The following is an 18228-nucleotide window of genomic DNA, read 5'->3' as shown; positions in this document are numbered from 1 at the left end:
AGTTAAAGAAGAAAAAATTGTTTTAGTTAAATATTGTGTGCAATAACATTATTTAGTAGCATTCGAGAGAACGAAGTAGTTCAAAGACAAACATTTTCACGAAAAAAAGAAGCAGAAAAAATTGATATGTTGAAACTAGCAAATTAATAACTATAAATTATAAACTAATAGAAGTATGCCACAAAATTTCAAAATTGCTTGGGCAGCTTTTTATTTATTTATTAATAAATAATTTAGCCGCGCGGCTATATTTTGAAAATATAATATATTTAAAGAGTATAGCCGGTTTTTTAATTTTATTAATATATTATAAAGTATAGGCTTTGAATATCTTCGTCTGGGTCTGTTTACCATCACAAAATGTGTATGGCAGGTAATATTGACTTGAACCTTATAAGGCTTTGCAGGGAAACAATGATAGTTGAGATTTATTCATATTTTGGGGTTGTTGAGTTGTGTTGTGGGGTTGTTGAAGGATTCGCGGTCGTGAAGGGGTAGGCATAGGCTTTGCCATTTCATTATTTTACATAGGTCGAGTTGATCCGCCTCCACTGGGAGAGTGGTGCTACTACCCACTAGAGATTTAAAAACCAGCAGAAAACTTTGAATTGTGAGATTAATTAATCCATTTTGTCTTAACCCGCTTCCTTAACCCTAGATCTTTTCACATGCAGTTCGACAAAAAAAAAAAATTAGGGTCACATTATTATATATAAAGTTCGTATTCCCACGCAACACATGGGTTATTTATTTATTTATTTATTATTATATTATAATTATTTTAGTACAAGCAGTAGTTTAAACTACAAGGGAAGAGGTTTCGCGCACACACACACAATCAAGGTGCCATAAAAGGTTGAATTTGAGACCACTAATCTGCAAATCAATACCATTTTTCACTGGACTAGACCTCGTTGGCTCTATTATTTGTTTTATTTTAATTCTCACAAATGGCCGATAATATAATTATCTTAATAGTGGTCACTTATTGAATTATTATTAATTATTTATCTGCCTGGTGCTACATTAAATAAAGACCTATAGTGTGGGATAAATCCCATGACAACACACAGAAGTGAGAACCACAATCAATAGATAATGAACGTTGAAGTGGAAATAATCTCCAAGGAGATCATCAAACCATTTTCTCCAACCCCTAAACATCTTCGACGCCATCAGTTTTCCTTTCTTGATCAAATAAATCCCCCAATTTATACCTCCTTGGTCCTCTTCTATGAATTCAATGGCAAGACCCCGCCCACCATTACTGAAATATCAAAACACCTTAAGAAGTCCTTATCCGAGGTCTTGACCCTTTTCTACCCACTAGCCGGCCGACTCAGAGTGGAGAACCATTTTGTAGACTGCAATGACGAGGGAATACCCTACCTTGAAGGTCAAGTAAAACCCAATTGCCAGCTGTGTGATTTTCTCAATGATCCGGTCCCTGATGACCTCCAGAAATTTGTCCCCTTTGAGGCACATGATCATAATGAATTTCCCCTAGGTGTCCAGCTCAACATGTTCGAATGTGGAGTGGAGGCTTCGCCATTGGTCTAAGCGTTTCTCACAAGCTCGCAGATGGACTATCTATGCTCATGCTCACCAAAACTTGGGCTGCCATTTCCCGCGGAGAATATGATAATCTTGAAGCCAAAATAGAGCATCCGGAATTTGTTTCAGCCACGCTCTTCCCACCCAAGGAGATGACCAGGTACTACTCGCACGCCGGTATCACCAAGAACAAAGTAACAAAGAGGTTCGTGTTCGATTCCTCTGCGATAGAGGACCTCAGAGAAAAATATACAAGCTTGGAAAACAATGAGAAACGCCCGTCACGTGTTGAGACCTTATCGGCTTTCATATGGAGGCGATTTGTGGAAGCTACCAAGGGTGATCCTGATCAAAATATTGATGATAAGAATAAGTTGCATATGGTGATCCAGACTGTGAACCTGCGCCCCAGGATTGATCCACCATTGCAGCAAAATTCATTTGGAAATATTTGTCATTTTTTCATGATTAGTAGTAGTGGGGATAATGATTATGATGATGAAGATGAAGAATCTTGTCACGGCATGGTGAGGCGGGTACGAGAAGAAATAAGTAAGATTGACAAGGACTACGTGAAAAGGCTACAACAGGGTGATGAGCACTTCAAATTCATGAACCGACTTGCTCTAACTTCTATTAGATCTGGAGGGAAGGTAGTTACGTCTTACTTCAGTAGTTTGTGCAGATTTCCCCTCTATGATATGGATTTTGGTTGGGGGAGACCGGCATGGGTGGGCATACAGCCACTACCCTTGAACAACCTAATAGTTTTCGTCGACACCAAAGAGACTGGCGGAATAGAGGCATACGTTACCCTGGCGGATCTGCATGTCATGGCTAAATTCGAAAGTGACCCCTTCCTTCAAAGACGGGTGCACACGGGCCGGTTTGATACTGCGGTTTCAAGTTTAGCTCATCAACCAGCCCGATTTAACCAGGTTGCGAAATTTCACTCTCAAGATCGGTCGAGTGTAAATTAAGAAACCAATTCAAATCAAACCATCGAAACTCAGGTCGAGGCTATCATATGGCTTAAATTTAAATTTGGCCTCTCTAACCTTGTAATTGCTTTTCTTATCAATAAAAAAACATATCCGAAATGTTAATGTGTGTTAATGTGGGTCTGTTATGTGTGCAACGACGTGCCTGTGTTAGACCAAACATGTCGTCTGTGGTTCTAATGTGCGGGAAGGGATCACAAAATGTGTTTGGCAGGGTAATGTTGACTGCTTGGAAACAATTAATCAGTTAAGATTTTTCATAGTCTGCAAGAAAGATATATTTGAGTTTATAAATTGGTTTAGCAACAAAGAAGGATTTGTTGTTGTTGAGTTGTGCTACCTCCCACTTGACATTGAAAAACTTTTGATTTGTGATGTGAGAGATGAAAACTTTTAAATCTTTTGACATATAAATTTCCCACGCAACACATAGGCCATTTATTTTATTTCAATTCCCACAGATGGTGTGCTTATTTAATTCCTCATCATTACCCAATATTTTAATGGTTTGCAGATCAGCTGATTATATTGAACTGTTATTAATCATTCACCATCCTCATGCTAATAAACAAATACTTTTTTATTTATCAATAATCCCATGATGGCGCAATAAGCGAGAATCATCCAGTTGTAACTTGTAATTTTGATATACATTGTTAACTTATTTTTTAATAACTTAAAGGCCTATTTGTTTTATGTTTTCACCTGAAAATGTATTGTGGGTTATTTTGAGAAACAAGCTGATTTTATTTATTTATAGAATGAATCCAATAGTATGAACACATGTTGAAAACTCCAATAGTATAAAATATCCTAATTTTTTTTCATTGTTTATAATAATTTTAGCCTTTAAAAAATATCTTTGTTTAGAACATATATTAGTAAAAATAGACTTGAAAAATAACTCACATATTCTTATTTTCAAATTGTACTACGACAAATGTTTTCACTGTTTTTATTTTCTAAATCTGTTTTCCAATTAATCTACCAAACGCATTTTCGAATCATGAAAATGCAAATTCGTTTTCTTGTTTTCATTCTCTAAAAATATTCTCAGAAAACATTCTTCGAAAACGTTGCCAGACGCCCCTGAATGTTTCTTAAGAAGCACCTACTTCTCTAGATAGCACTAAAAGTGATTTTATAATCTATAACCACTTGTTTGTTTTCCAAATGCTATTAAAAGTGCTTTTTGTTATATTAAAAGACTTTTAGCCATTTCAAAAGCCCAACGTAATGCAATAACATTTATCCATATATCCTTTCTTTGATTCCCTAGGGGCCCCTCCCCTAATATATAGCTTATAAGTTTTTATGACCACTGTTGTAAAAAATGCTTTTAGCCATTCCAAATGCCAAAAGCAGTGCAAATTTGCCAAACCCAGACTGCGTTTGGTTCTTACATAATTATTTTCTGGAGACTCAAGAGATCTCTTGCATGAAATCGATGGAGGTGTCGCAGGTTGCTTGACTGGCAAGGGTTTCTCTGTGCTAAAAAATGATTTTTCTTTCACTTTCCAAAAGAAAAAGAACGGTGTGCTCATGAGTTTATAAAGAAGATGCATCCTATTCGTGTAGTGTGTGTAAATTTAGTATATTATCACCCCTCTCAATAAGAAAAGTTCTTCAAAAAAGAAAAAAAGAAGAAAAAGAAGATGCGTCTATCAAGGGTCAACTATATATGAATAATGTGCAACGTAATGTTATTATTTGCAGTTTATTAATCTTCTTCATAGTTTTTTTGTTTCTCAAGTGGGTACAACAGTAGCTCGAGACAACGTGATCACGTCTCAAATGGGTAGATGCTCATAAAAAAATGCATGTGTATGGCACAGGTTGACTTGAACATTGCAGGCTTAGCTGGGAAACAATGACTTGTGATTATTCATATTCTGCAAATTAAACATGATCTTGAATTATAAATTTGCCTGCATTTGCAAAGGATTTTGGGGTTGTTGAGTTGTAGAGGAAATTTAAGGGGCCATATATAAAGCTTCGCCATTTATGTTGTGCATGGCTTTGTGTACAACCCCTACAATGGTGCTTACCCAATTGAGATTGAAAAACCAGCAGATTTTTTTTGAAATTGTGAATAACGTGAGAGATTATGTCAATGCATTTATTTTCTTGAATTCCTTAGTTAATTACGGATTACATAAAGTCAGGTTTAATCAGGTTTAATGAACACAAACAAAAACCACGATTTTTAAAACACAAGCAAACTGAAATTTATAAAGAAAATTAGCAAGTACATGTAACATCCATAAGCAAGCAAGCAAGTACATGTAACATCCATCAGTGAGTTTCTATTGAGAGATCTCTCAAATATATTTATTTGAGGGACACCTTTGTACTTATAGGACCCACTCCGTATTGTATTTCACTAATTCAAACTATCTATTTTGTATATATTCATTCAAAGATCATCTCTACGAAAAATCACTTGAATCCGATATCATTTGACCAGTCAATTTAATTATTGAAATTTTATTAGTATTTTATTGAAGGATCGTGTTAATTGATTTTGTAAGGATGATCTATGAATGTAGACTTGAAAAATAGATGATTTGGATCGTTGAAAAAAGATTCGTGCAGGACCCTAAAGGGTGTCCCTCAAATAAAATTATTTCATAGATTCCTCAATATATATATATAGATCTTAGAAGATCTTGATCACAATATATATAAATATTATATTTTCCCCACACAACGCATGGGCTCTATTTAAAATCCTCGAAGTTCAATTCTATGTTATCAGTCCTGATCTCTTGGATCCCTGTAGTTCAAGAGATTCATGGTCACTCACCGTTGGATGTAAATTCAACGGGTTGACTTGAATCGGGTAATAATCATTTATGTCATATTGCATTTATATATATCATTTTGAACCATTGGATTAATATCCAACGGTGGGTGACCACAATCTCTTGGACTCCTGTGGTCCAAGAGATCGGGACTGTCTATGTTATTAAGCAATCCCATTTGCAATATTTTTGAGTACGTCCCATGTGTAATGATTTAATCCTTAATTACCGCCCAATAATTTGGTCCTTTGCTAACTGGTCAAACACTTATTACATTATTAGTATTACTAATCGTTTCAACTCTTTGTGATAATTAAATAAATACTTATATATATATATATGTATATGTATACATATGCCATGCAAAATATAAGAACAACACTATATCAACATATTTAGAGAAAATGAACGTTCAAGTGGAAGTTATCTCCAAGGAGATCATCAAACCCTCTTCTCCAACCCCAAACCCTCTTCGCCATTACAAGTTATCTTTTCTTGATCAACTCACTCCCTCATCGTATACCTCTTTGGTGTTTTTCTATGAATTTAATGGCGAGACCCAACCCGCTATTAATGAAGTATCAAAGCACCTTAAGAAGTCCTTAGCCAAGGTCTTAACCCTTTTCTACCCGCTAGCCGGACGAGTGAAAATCGACGATCATTTTGTGGACTGCAATGATGAGGGAATTGCCTACCTCGAGGCTCAAGTAACCAACTGCAGGCTTTGTGATTTTCTCAACAATCCGCTCCCTGATGAACTCAATAAATTTATCCCATTTGCGCAAGATGAGCATATTGCAAATGAAATTGCCCTCGGTATCCAGCTCAATATGTTTGAAGGAGGCTTTGCCATTGGTCTATGCACTTCCCACAAGCTTGCTGATTTGCTATGCATGCTCATGTTCACCAAAACTTGGGCTGCCATTGCCCGTGATGAAGTCGAAATACAGCGTCCCCAATTTGTTTCCGCCACACTCTTCCCTCCCAAGGGGATCACCGGCTATAATTGGGGCGCTGGTATCGCGGCAAAGAAAGTAACAAAGAGGTTTGTGTTCGATGCCTCCACGATAGAGGATCTCAGAGCAAAATATACAGGCTTGCAAAACAATGAGAAACAACCGTCGCCTGTCGAGGCCTTATCGGCTTTCATGTGGAGGCGATTTGTGGGAGCTACCAAGGATGATCGTGCTGATGAGAATAAGTTGCACAGCCTGATCCACTCTGTGGACTTGCGTCCACTGATTGATCCACCGTTGTCTCCATATTCTTTTGGAAATATTTATGGTAATTCCTTGACTGCTCCCTTCTTAAGTAGTGGGGATGATGATGATGGTGATCAAGAATCTTCTTATGGCATGGTAAGGCGGGTACGAGAAGCAATAAGCAAGATTGACAAGGACTTCGTGAAAAGACTACAACATGGTGATGAGCAGCTGAGTTTGATTGGCCGGCTTGCTCCAAGTGCTAGCAAAGGGGAGGTGGTTACTTCTTACCACAGTAGTTTGTGCCAATTTCCTCTCTATGATAATGATTTTGGTTGGGCAAGACCTATATGGGTGAGCTTACCACCACTGCCTGTGAAGGACATAATAGTTTTCCTCGACAGCAAGGAGCCTGGCGGAGTAGAGGCATACGTTAGCCTTGCCAAGGAAGTCATGACTAAATTTGAAAGTGACACCTTCCTCTGACGAAGGGTGGGTACGGGTCGGGCCGGTTCTGCAAGTTTGTGCTTAATTCATCAACCAGCCCGATTCAACCAGGTTGTAACATTTCACACTTGAAATCGAGCAAGTGTTATTAAGAAACCAACCCAAACCAAACTAATGAAGCTCGGGTCAGGTTCAATTTGTTCGGTTTGCTTCTGAAGCTTTTGAAAAAATAGATGGCATTAAAACCTGTAAGGCTTGCTATAAAATAAGAAAAGCCCTTGGAGCTAAAAGCCACTTTAATTTTTTGATTTTTCTTTGTGTGTATTGTTTTGCAATTTAAGTTGCTTCTTGAGGCTTTTGCATCCTTGTAATTGTTTTATCAATAAATTTTTCTCACTGAACAAAAGAAAAGAAAAAGGTTTGATGCCAAATGAATAATGAAAGTGCGTTTTCTCAAAAAAAATAAAAAATAAAATAAAAAAGAAAGTGCGTAACTTCTCATGACTAGTGACTATTGTAGAAAGGTATGCTCATCCCAAATTGTATATGTTTGGCACAGCCTACATTTTGAAAACACACCAACCATTCAAACTTGTTCAACTCTTAGATCGAGAATCAAGATGATAACCATCTTCAAGTCATATGGGTTGTGGCTCTGATGGAGAAAGGAATTACGATTCCAGAATCGAAGAAGAAGAAGGCAGCTGAGGAAACATCTACAGAGGAAGATGATGAGAAGATGGTTGCGATTCTTATGAAGGATGCAAAAGCTCTGGGGATTATTCAGAACTCAGTTTCTGATAAGATCTTCCCTTGCATTGCTATGCTGATTAAGCTAAAATGGCATGGAATCTGCTATATGAAGAATATCATGGTGGTGACCATGTCAGATAGGTAAAGCTTCAAAACCTTAGACGTGAGTTTGAGTATACTACGATGCATGAAAATGAATCTCTGTCTGCATATCTTACTCGTTTGAATGAGCTGATTAATCGAATGAAAACATATGGTGAATCTTTATCTAATGAAAGGCTCGTTCAAAAGGTTCTAATTAGCTTGAATAAGGTTTATGATCCTATTTTTTTGGTGATTGAGAATACAAAAAGTCTGGAAACAGTAGATTTATAGGAAGTCATTGCCATTCTAAAGAGTCAAGAGCAACGATTTGAGCTGCATAATATTGATACAGCTGAGAAGGCATTTGCCCCATTTTCTGGGAATCCTAAAAGCCAAAACAAGGGAGGTATTCAATCTGGTCAATCTAAGTCTCAGAAAAATTGGAATCCAAAAGGCAAACCATGGGAATCAAATTCCAAGCCTCAACACACCAATTTTGCACAGAACTCATCATCAATAGTGGGTCAAGAATGTTCAAAACCACAGTGCAAAGTGTGTTCTAATTTCATTTTGGTGAATGCAGATACAAGGGAAAGCCTGAGTGTTACAACTATGAGAAATTTGGACATTTGGCTAGAGAGTGTACTGCAAGCAAGAATGTACAAAAAGCAAACTGTGCAAATCAAATGGAAGTGACTGGAAACCTATTCTATGCCAACAATACTATTGCTGCCACAAATGTTATTGGAGAATGGTATATAAACAGTGGTTATAGCAACCACATGACTAGAAATGAGAGTTTGCTGACAGATATCAGAACAAATGTGGTAGGCAAGGTACAAATGCCAAATGGTGAGCTTGTGAATGTAGCTGGAATGGGCACATTGGCAATTGATACTACCAAAGGCAAAAAGTATATCAAGGAAGTGATGTATCTTCCTGGACTGAAAGAGAATTTACTAAGTGTGGGCCAAATGGATGAACATGGTTACTATCTAGTATTTGGAGGAAAATTGTGTAGCATCTTTGAAGGTCCTTCACTAGAGTGTCTTGTAATCAAAGTAGAGATGAAAAGGAATAGGTGTTATCCCTTGGCACTATTATCTAATGATCATATTGCACTAAAGGCAAGTGTATCTAACTTTACTTGGACATGGCACAAAAGGTTGGGTCAGCTGCATCTAAAAGGACTAAGTCAACTCAAAGAAAAAGATATGGTGCATGGACTGCCATTCATGGAAAAGGTTGATGGAGTCTGTGAAGGATGTCATCTTGGAAAGCAGCATTGAGAATGGTTTCCAAAGAACCAAGCATAGATAGCAAGCAATCCTCTTGAGCTAGTTCATGTGGATCTGTGTGGACCTATGCAAAATGAATCCATTGCTGGCAACAAGTATTTCATGCTTCTTATATATGATTGTACAAGAATGGTCCGGGTCTATTTTCTCAGATACAAGTCTGATGCACTAAATTGCTTTCGAAAGTTCAAGTCAATGGTAGAATTGCAAAGTGGCTTTAAGGTGAAGTGTTTGAGAAGTGACAGAGGAGGAGAGTTCACAACCAATGAATTCAAAAAGTTATGCGAAGCTGAAGGGATTCAAAGACAACTCTCTATGGCCTATACTCCACAACAAAATGGAGTGGTGGATAGAAAAAATAGGACTATAGTTGAAATGGCAAAAGCAATGCTTCATAAGAAAGGATTGCCTTACTATCTGTGGGCAGAAGCTGTGCACACAGCTGTCTACTTACTAAATAGGTGCCCTACTAGAGCACTTGGAGATAAAACTCCATTTGAGGCATATAGTGGGAGAAAAGCAGGACTGGCACACCTCAAAATATTTGGTTGTGTGTGTTATGTACACATACCAAGTGAAGTGAGGCAGAAGTTAGATGCAAAAAGCACCAAGGGTATCTTTGTGGGGCATGCAATCTATGAAAAAGGTTATAGAGTGTATGATCCCGCTACTAAGAAGATTCTACTCTGAAGGGATGTCGTGTTTGATGAGAATGCAGCGTGGGATTGGAAACAAATGTCTGATAAACAAGGAACTGTGATCAATCATGAAGAACAATCTGATCTGTCTAATGACTCATCACAAATGACAACTTGTAGAAGCTATGATCACTTTCAATCACCAAGGACAAGTGATATAAGCAGCAACATGAGAAATACTCAAGCTTTTGATCACACTTCATTAAAATGGAGAAATCTGGATGATGTTTTAGCTCAATGCAATCTTTGTATTATGGATCCATAAAAATTTGATGAAGCTGCTAAAGATGAATCTTGAATGAAAGCAATGAAGGATGAACTGTCAATGATTGAGAAAAATGCAACATGGGAGCTGGTGGACAGACCAGTTGATAAGCCTATAATTGGAGTTAAGTGGGTGTTCAAAACCAAGCTAAACCTTGATGGTTCAGTACAGAAGAACAAGGCAAGGCTCGTTGCCAAAGGTTATGCTCAGAAACCAGGTGTTGACTACAACGAGACCTTTACACCAGTGGCTAGACTTGATACAATCCGCACACTGGTTGCATTGGCAGCACATAAAAATTGGAAATTGTATCAGTTAGTTGTCAAATCTGCCTTTCTAAATGGTATTTTGGAATAGGAGGTGTATGTAGATCAACCTGATGGTTTTGTGGTTAAGGGGAGTGAAGATAAGGTGTACAAGCTTCATAAAGCTCTTTATGGCCTAAAACAGGCACCAAGAGCTTGGTATGGTGAAATTGACACCTACTTTGCTCAGTATGGATTTGGATTTGCCAAAAGTCAGAGTAAGGCCACTCTCTATACCAAAACTAGAGGAGAAGCAGAAATTCTGATAGTGTCCATGTCACACCCCGGACCGGCTCCGCCGTAGCAGGATATTGTCCGCTTTGGGCCTGGCTACATTCTCACCAGCCCGCACGGTTTTGTTTCTGGGAGCTCACGAAGCAACTTCCCAGGGTGGTCACCCATCCCGGGATTGCTCCAGCCTCCAACTCGCTTAACTTCGGAGTTCCTACGAACCCGAAGCCAGTGAGCTCCCAAAAGGCCTCCTACTATATGGATGCGAGGTGTGCCATATAAGGCACATCACCCCCTCTCCGTTTGGTCGATGTGGGATCTCACAATCCACCCCCCCTTAAGGGATCCGACGTCCTCGTCGGCACACTCGCACCACACGGCAGAGTGGCTCTGATACCAAATTGTCACACCCCGGACCGGCTCCGCCGTAGCAGGATATTGTTCGCTTTGGGCCTGGCTACATTCTCACCAGCCCGCACGGTTTTGTTTCTGGGAGCTCACGAAGCAACTTCCCAGGGTGGTCACCCATCCTGGGATTTGCTCCAGCCTCCAACTCGCTTAACTTTGGAGTTCTTACGAACCCAAAGCCAGTGAGCTCCCAAAAGGCCTCCCACTATATGGATGCGAGGTGTGCCATATAAGGCACATCACCCCCTCTCCGTTTGGTCGATGTGGGATCTTACAGTCCATCTCTATAGATGACATTATTTATACTGGGAATTGTCAATCAATGTTAGAGGAGTTCAAGCAAGACATGATGGTGAAATATGAAATGACAAACTTGGGGCTCTTGCATCATTTTTTTAGGAATGAGAGTCATTCAAACTCACACTAGCATTTTTCTTCACCAAAAGAAATATGCAATATCTTTGTTGAGCAAATTTGGCCTACGTGAATGCAAACCTGTCTCTATACCTCTGGTTACAACTGAGAAGTTAAGCAAAGATGATGGAAGTGGTCCAGCAAATGAAGAGCAATATAGGAAGATTGTGGGAAGCTTGCTATACCTCACAGCTACAAGACATGATATAATGTATGCGTCTAGTCTATTTGCTAGATTTATGCATTGCCCTACTAATAAGCATTATGGAACTGCTAAAAGAGTTCTCAGGTATATTCAGGGGACACTTGATTATGGGTTGGAGTATGTGAAAGGAAGGAATGCAGTGTTAATTGGCTACTGTGACAGTGACTGGAGTGGCTCAGTGGATGACAGTAAGAGCACTTCAGGAGATGCTTTCTCTTTTGGCAGTGGTGTTTACATCAGTCAAACAAAACTATGTTGCTCATTCTACTGCAGAGGCAGAATACATCAGTGCATCATAAGAAACTGCACAGGCAATTTGGCTCAGATTTGTTTTGGAAGACTTTGGTGAATTTCAAGCTGAAGCTACACCACTACATTGTGACAATACAGCTGCAATTGCTATCATAAAGAACCCTGTGTTTCACCAGAAAACTAAACACATTGATCGAAGGTATCACTTCATCAAGGATGCCTTGTAAGAAGGAATCTTTAACTTGATTTACTATCCTACAAATGAGTAGCTGGCAGATATCTTCACAAAGTCATTGGCTAAAGATCGATTCTGCTATCTCAGAGACAAGCTTGGTGTGAAATCAGCTTAAAACTTAAAGGGGAGTGTAGAATTGTAAGTAGTGAGCCTGATTTCTTTTAAGTCTAGAGTGTTAATTGTGCATTCACTTAGTCCTAGAGAATGACAAGTGTAAGGCTTCAAACGTGTAAGGCTAAAATAGCCAAGAGTGGTATTCCTAGAATTGAGACAGATGGATGGCTGAGATTCACTGATGCTTGTGTGAATCCGGCTCAGAGCTAACGGTCATGTAGTACATGCCGTGTGAGCTCATTCTTACAGATATAGATATATACAAAACCTTGCTCACATACTTTGTGAGTAAGCAGAGCAGTTATTCAATAGCATTCTCTATTTCTTCTTTTCTCTCTAACTGACCAATACACAAACCCAACTTGAATAGCAAAACACTAACAGATTCCCAACCAAGTTTTCTGGCAAGGGTGGCACTGCCATTTTACGCATGTTCACAATGTGACAGAAGACTGATGGCCTTATTAGGCTAGTCCCCAACATGTTTGATGATGATCTGGATGATGCTTCAATTTTGCATTTCCAAATGAGTGCTGAAACTGCTTATACACTTGTTGGTTTGGGCACAACTGAGCTGGTTACCTTTGATTGGAGAGCAGCAATCTTTGAGGCATCAAACACAAACCTCCTTCTTATGAACTTTTCCTTATCGACTTCCACAGATGGCAGTGGCTCTGAGTTAGAGAAATTTAGTGGAGAAAACAGAGATGCAGCACCAAATTTGGGAAGCATTAACATATTTGACTGATCATGGGCAGCTGCAGTCCAACAATTGATGAATGTGCTTAATGTTGTGGCACCACCAAACTTATGAGAAACGCTAAACCCAATTGACATTCCACCACACTCAAACAAGTTGACTTGAACAAGAAGCAACGTGCCGGTGCCCCCTTCTCTGGACTCTGGTTCAACTGGTAGGAATTGTCTTAACATCTCGGCATCTGGGTGTTCGAAAATCTCCAATAAGGAACACTTGACTGGGGCTTCCACAAACTCAGCTCCATCATCGTTACATTCAATCGCGGCGTCACCTTTGATTCTTCCTGCCAAAGGGTAGAAGTGAGTGAGAGTTTTAGCTGTAGAAGTGAGTGAGAGTTTTAGCTAAGGATTGCATTAGATACTGACATCTTTCATTGGTGGCCATGACATTGTTGCTAGTAGCATCAGCAGCATTGGGATAGAAGAGAAGGATTGGGATGTAGGTTTGATGGGCCATCTGATCCAAAATAGAGAGCTTATAATTTCTAAGGTGATGAGGAGTTGGGGAGGATGGTTTAACTGTTTGCCTTTGGATGATTTCAACCTTGATTTCTGTGGCCATTTTGCTCAACCTTGATTTCAAGTGATGCAAGCACAAACTGTGAATTGGAACAATGGGGCTGGTCTACCTTATAATGGATCGGGTTCTACATTGAATTGAATATAACTAGAACTACTTTGTAGGCAAAAGCCCCACTACTGGCTGCCTCTCAAAGATTTCAACCTTGTTGCTCTGTGGCCATATCTTGATAGTAGATTCTGTTAAGTGTGGAAAATAATGTCATGAATATTAGACCCCGGCATGGCCTGCCTTAAACATTGAAGAACTACCTACTTTTGTGGAATTTTGTAGTTGATTATCCAATTGTACTGGGATACAATTGAGTCAACTGGACAGTTGAGTTAATTTCTGGAGGAATTAGGCAGCTGTTCGATATAGGTAGCAGTCCCCAGCAGTTGCTTGGCTATTATGGCTAATCACTACCGAAAATCCATATGCTAGCAGTTTTCTTTTAATCTCTTGAGAGGGCAGCATTCTACATTGAAGAACTGCGTTTGAAAGGCCAGCTACATTGAAGAACTACCTACTTTTGGGTTTGTAGTTGATTATCCAATTGTACTGGGATACAATTAAGTCAACTGGACCGCTGAGTTAATTTCTGGAGCAAATAGGCGGCTGTGCTATATAGGTAGCAGTCCCTAGCAGTTGCTTGGCTATTATGGCTAATCACCACCGAAAATCCATATGCTAGCAGTTTTCTTTTAATCTCTTGAGAGGGCAGTTTTCGAATATGATACCGTTTTTGACATTGTGAAAAGGAAACTCTTAGGCTATGTCACGTCACAACCCACGGATTTACGTTGCTTTGGGTTAAGACATGATTCACACCTTAATTATAGAATTTAATAAAAACTATTACTAAAATGTGAAGAAACATTTAAATAAATAAAATAAACATTTACATAGAATATTCAACGGAAACGACAACATCTGAAATCTGAATTTTTTTACATTATTTTACGAGTTAGAACTACTCAAGAGTTCACTAAAAGAGTAGCTCATTATTCATTCACAAGTTATGTACATAATACACTCTATAGATATGCCAAAATCACCACAAGCTCTAGATTTTAGGTTCAGTACCTGCAAAATCTATTAGGGGGTGAGCCAAACCATAGCTCAGTAAACCTTTTCACGGTAAATTGATATAACTAAATTAAGTGACTTACATAGCCAAAATATCACATTATTAATAATAATGCATGAATGCTCTTCATCTAATCTCGTTAATTCATATAACTGTTCAAGCAGACCTGCTGTAACATCCTGACCCAAATTTAAGTACTCTTTTAATTTAATTAATTAAATAATTATGAAATTACAATTTTGCCCCCTGGGATAGGGTAATTTTGGTCACTTTTTAATCTGGAAGGATTTTGGGCAAATGATTGGCACCATGACGTAGATCGCGTCGAGATGAGTCCGTAGACACATAGTGGGCCCAAATCGGACTTGTAACGAAAAAGTTACGATCAACGAAGCATAATGGAACAATCGTAAATATTGCAAAGTTGGGGTTTTAAAAATCTTAAATCTCTTATTCCCTTTCTTAAATCTCTTATTCTCTCTCTCTCTCTCTCTCTCTCTCTCTCAACCCCTCCCTCTCCCTTGCCTGCCCCCCTCCCCCCACGTGAGAACAGTCGACGACCTTTGTGGCCGGTACCAAATGAACCGCCACCACTTCCTCTCTCCATCCTGCGCCTTCCCCGCCATGATCAGCCACCACCGTCACCGGAATATTGAGAAAAGTCGCCGGTTTTACCCAAAACTTCCGAAGCTCGTTCCAGGGATTTCGNCCACCAATTTATTCGATCTAGGTATATGCTTTTTCATCCTCTTAATGTGTTCTAGCTGATGGTTGGGTTGTTTAGGATTGATTTCTGCGTTTTGAAATTGAATTTATCGCTTAAAGTTTTGGCCGGTTTTCCACTCGAAATTCCGACCATCTCCGGCCACTTTTTGGCAATGGTCCAAACAAAAGTTACTCCACTCATTGTCCTAATCATGTAAGTATAGGTCTTGACCGGCGGTTTGGAGGTTTTCTGATGGCCGGAATTACTCTGCGCACACACGCGCTGCCAGCGCCTGGGTGGGCCTTTGGGCCCTAAAATGATCCCCATGTCATTCCGAGCACGATAGTATGGTTGGATTTGAATTTAGACTTGAAAAAATTAACTCACATATTATTATTTTCAAATTGTACTACTAGACATGTTTTCTCTATTTTTATTTTCTAAATATGTTTTCCAATTAATCTACCAAACGCATTTTCGAATCATGAAAATTCTAATTCGTTTTCTCNTTTTCTTTCTCTGAAAATATTCTTAGAAAACATTCCCTGAAAACGTTACCAGACGGCCCCTGAATTTTTCTTAAGAAGCACCTACTTCTCTTGATAGCACTAAAAGTGATTTTATAATCTATAACCACTTGTTTCACTTCCAAATGCTATCAAAAACGCTTTTTGTTATATTCAAAGGCTTTTAGACATTCCAAAAGCCCAACATAATGCAATAACATTTATACATATATCCTTTCTTTGATTCCCTAGGGGCCCCTCCCTTAATATATCGCTTATAAGTTTTTCTGACAACTGTTGTAAAAAATGCTTTTAGGCATTCCAAATGCCAAAAGCAGTGCAAATTTGACAAAACCAGACTGCTTTTGGTTCCTACATAATTATTTTGTGGAGACTCAAGAGATTTCTTGCATGAAATCAATGGAGGTGTCGCAGGTTTTGCTTGACTGGCAAGGGTTTCTCTATGCTAAAAAAGATTTTTCTTTCACTTTCCAAAAGAAAAAGAATGGTGTGTTCATGAGTTCATAAAGAAGATGCATTCTAGCATCCGTGTAGTGTGTGTAAATTTAATATATTATCATCCCTCTCAATAGGAAAGGTTCTTAAAAAAAGAAAAAAGAAAAAGAAAACGAAAAAGAAGATGCATCTATCAAGGGTCAAATATATGAATAATCTGCAACGTAATGTTATTATTTGCAGTTTATTAATCTTCTTCATAGTTTTTTTGTTTCTCAAGTGGGTACAACAGTAGCTTGAGACAATGCGATCACGTCTCAAATGGGTAGATGCTCATAAAAAAAATGCATGTGTANATGGCACAGGTTGACATGAACATTGCAGGCATAGCTGGGAAACAATGACTTGAGATTATTCATATTCTGCAAGTTAAACATGATCTTGAATTATAAATTTGCCTGCATTTGCGAAGGATTTTAGGGTTGTTGAGTTGTAGAGGAAATTTAAGGGGCCATATACAAGGCTTTGCCATTTATATTGTGCATGGCTTTGTGTACACCCTACACAGATATGGTGCTTACCCAATTGAGATTGAAAAACCAGCAGATATTTTTTGAAATTGTGAATAATCACTTGAATCCGATATCATTTGACCAGTCAATTTAATTATTGAAATTTTATTACTTTCTTGAAGCAAAGTGTTCATTGATTTTGTAGGACACAATTAGATGTCGAAACGGTTTTCGATTTGTCTAATTTTTTGCAAGATGATCTATGAATGTCGACTTGAAAAATAAATGATTTGGATCGTTGAAAAAATATTCGTAGGGGACCTTAAAGGGTGTCCCTCAAATAAAATTATTTAAGAGATTCCTCAATAAAATATATATAGATAGATCTTAGAAGATCTTGATCACAATATATATAAATATTATATTTTCCCCACGCAACGCATGGGCTCTATTTAAAATCCTCGAAGTTCAGTTCTATGTTATTAGGCAATCCCATTTGCAATATTTTTGAGTACGTCCCTTGTGTAATGATTTAATCCTTAATTACTGCCCAATAATTTGGTCTTTTGCTAACTGGTCAGACACTTATTACATTATTAGCATTACTAAACGTTTCAACTCTCTGTGATAATTAAATAATTACTTATCTACCAGCCTATTGTGTCGGTTCTGCAAGTTCGTGCTTAATTCATCAACCAGCCCTCACACCCGAAATCGAGCAAGTATTATTAAGAAAGCAACCCAAACCAAACTAATGAAGCTCGGGTCAGGTTCAGTTTGTTCGGTTTGCTTCTGAAGCTTATTGAAATTAAAACCTATAAGGCTTGCTATAAAATAAGAAAAGCCCTTAGAGCTAATTAAAAGCCACTTTAATTTTTTGATTTATCTTTGTGTGTATTGTTTTGCAATTTAAGTTGCTTCTTGACGCTTTTGCATCCTTTTAATTGTTTTATCAACAAATTTCTCTCACTGAAAAAAAAAGAAAACAAAAAGGTTTGATGCCAAATGAATAATGAAAGTGCGTTTTCTCAAAAAAAGGAAAAAAAAAAAAAAAGTGCGTAACTTCTCATGATCCTAGTGACTATTGTAGAAAGGTAAAAAAAGAAAGTGCGTAACTTCTCAAAAAAAGAAAAGAAAATGCTAGGCACTGCCTCCACCTACGTATGCTCATCCCAAATTGTATATGTTTGGCACAGCCTACATTTTGAAAACATACAAAAGTACTACAACTGAACTGGCTACACTAGAGTGTATAGAGTACAACCATAGATCTCACAATTGATTCCATTAATGCTAATACATAATCAATCATTCAAACTTGTTCAACTCTTAGATCGAACATTCACTTGACTCCAAGTTTCCAACAATTC

At 38.2% G+C, this 18228-nt stretch overlaps 2 protein-coding genes and 3 pseudogenes across 2 annotated transcripts in view; 3 read left to right on the top strand and 2 right to left on the bottom strand.

The window, feature by feature from the left end:
* The first annotated feature begins 1098 nt into the window (after positions 1-1098).
* LOC117625260 lies at positions 1099-2619 on the top strand (annotated as a pseudogene).
* Positions 2620-5763: 3144 nt separating this feature from the next.
* On the top strand, positions 5764-7241 carry LOC117625259 (annotated as a pseudogene).
* Positions 7242-7666: 425 nt separating this feature from the next.
* Positions 7667-9134, top strand: LOC117625258. Its single transcript, XM_034356852.1, has 2 exons — positions 7667-7902; positions 8429-9134. Exons 1-2 carry the CDS (start codon positions 7667-7669, stop codon positions 9132-9134), a joined length of 942 nt encoding a protein of 313 aa, XP_034212743.1.
* A 3472-nt stretch (positions 9135-12606) lies between these two features.
* Positions 12607-13684, bottom strand: LOC117625257 (annotated as a pseudogene).
* A 4341-nt stretch (positions 13685-18025) lies between these two features.
* LOC117625256 ((13S,14R)-1,13-dihydroxy-N-methylcanadine 13-O-acetyltransferase AT1-like) overlaps positions 18026-18228 on the bottom strand; it is a 1675-nt gene continuing 1472 nt past the window's right edge. The window contains exon 2 of the mRNA XM_034356851.1: positions 18026-18055. Coding sequence (XP_034212742.1) covers positions 18026-18055 — 30 coding nt within the window. The remainder of the gene's footprint in view (positions 18056-18228) is intronic.

This window comes from Prunus dulcis, chromosome 4 (assembly GCF_902201215.1).
Source record: "Prunus dulcis chromosome 4, ALMONDv2, whole genome shotgun sequence".
Lineage (NCBI taxonomy): Eukaryota > Viridiplantae > Streptophyta > Magnoliopsida > Rosales > Rosaceae > Prunus > Prunus dulcis.
This window is presented reverse-complemented; position numbering and strand designations above follow the sequence as displayed.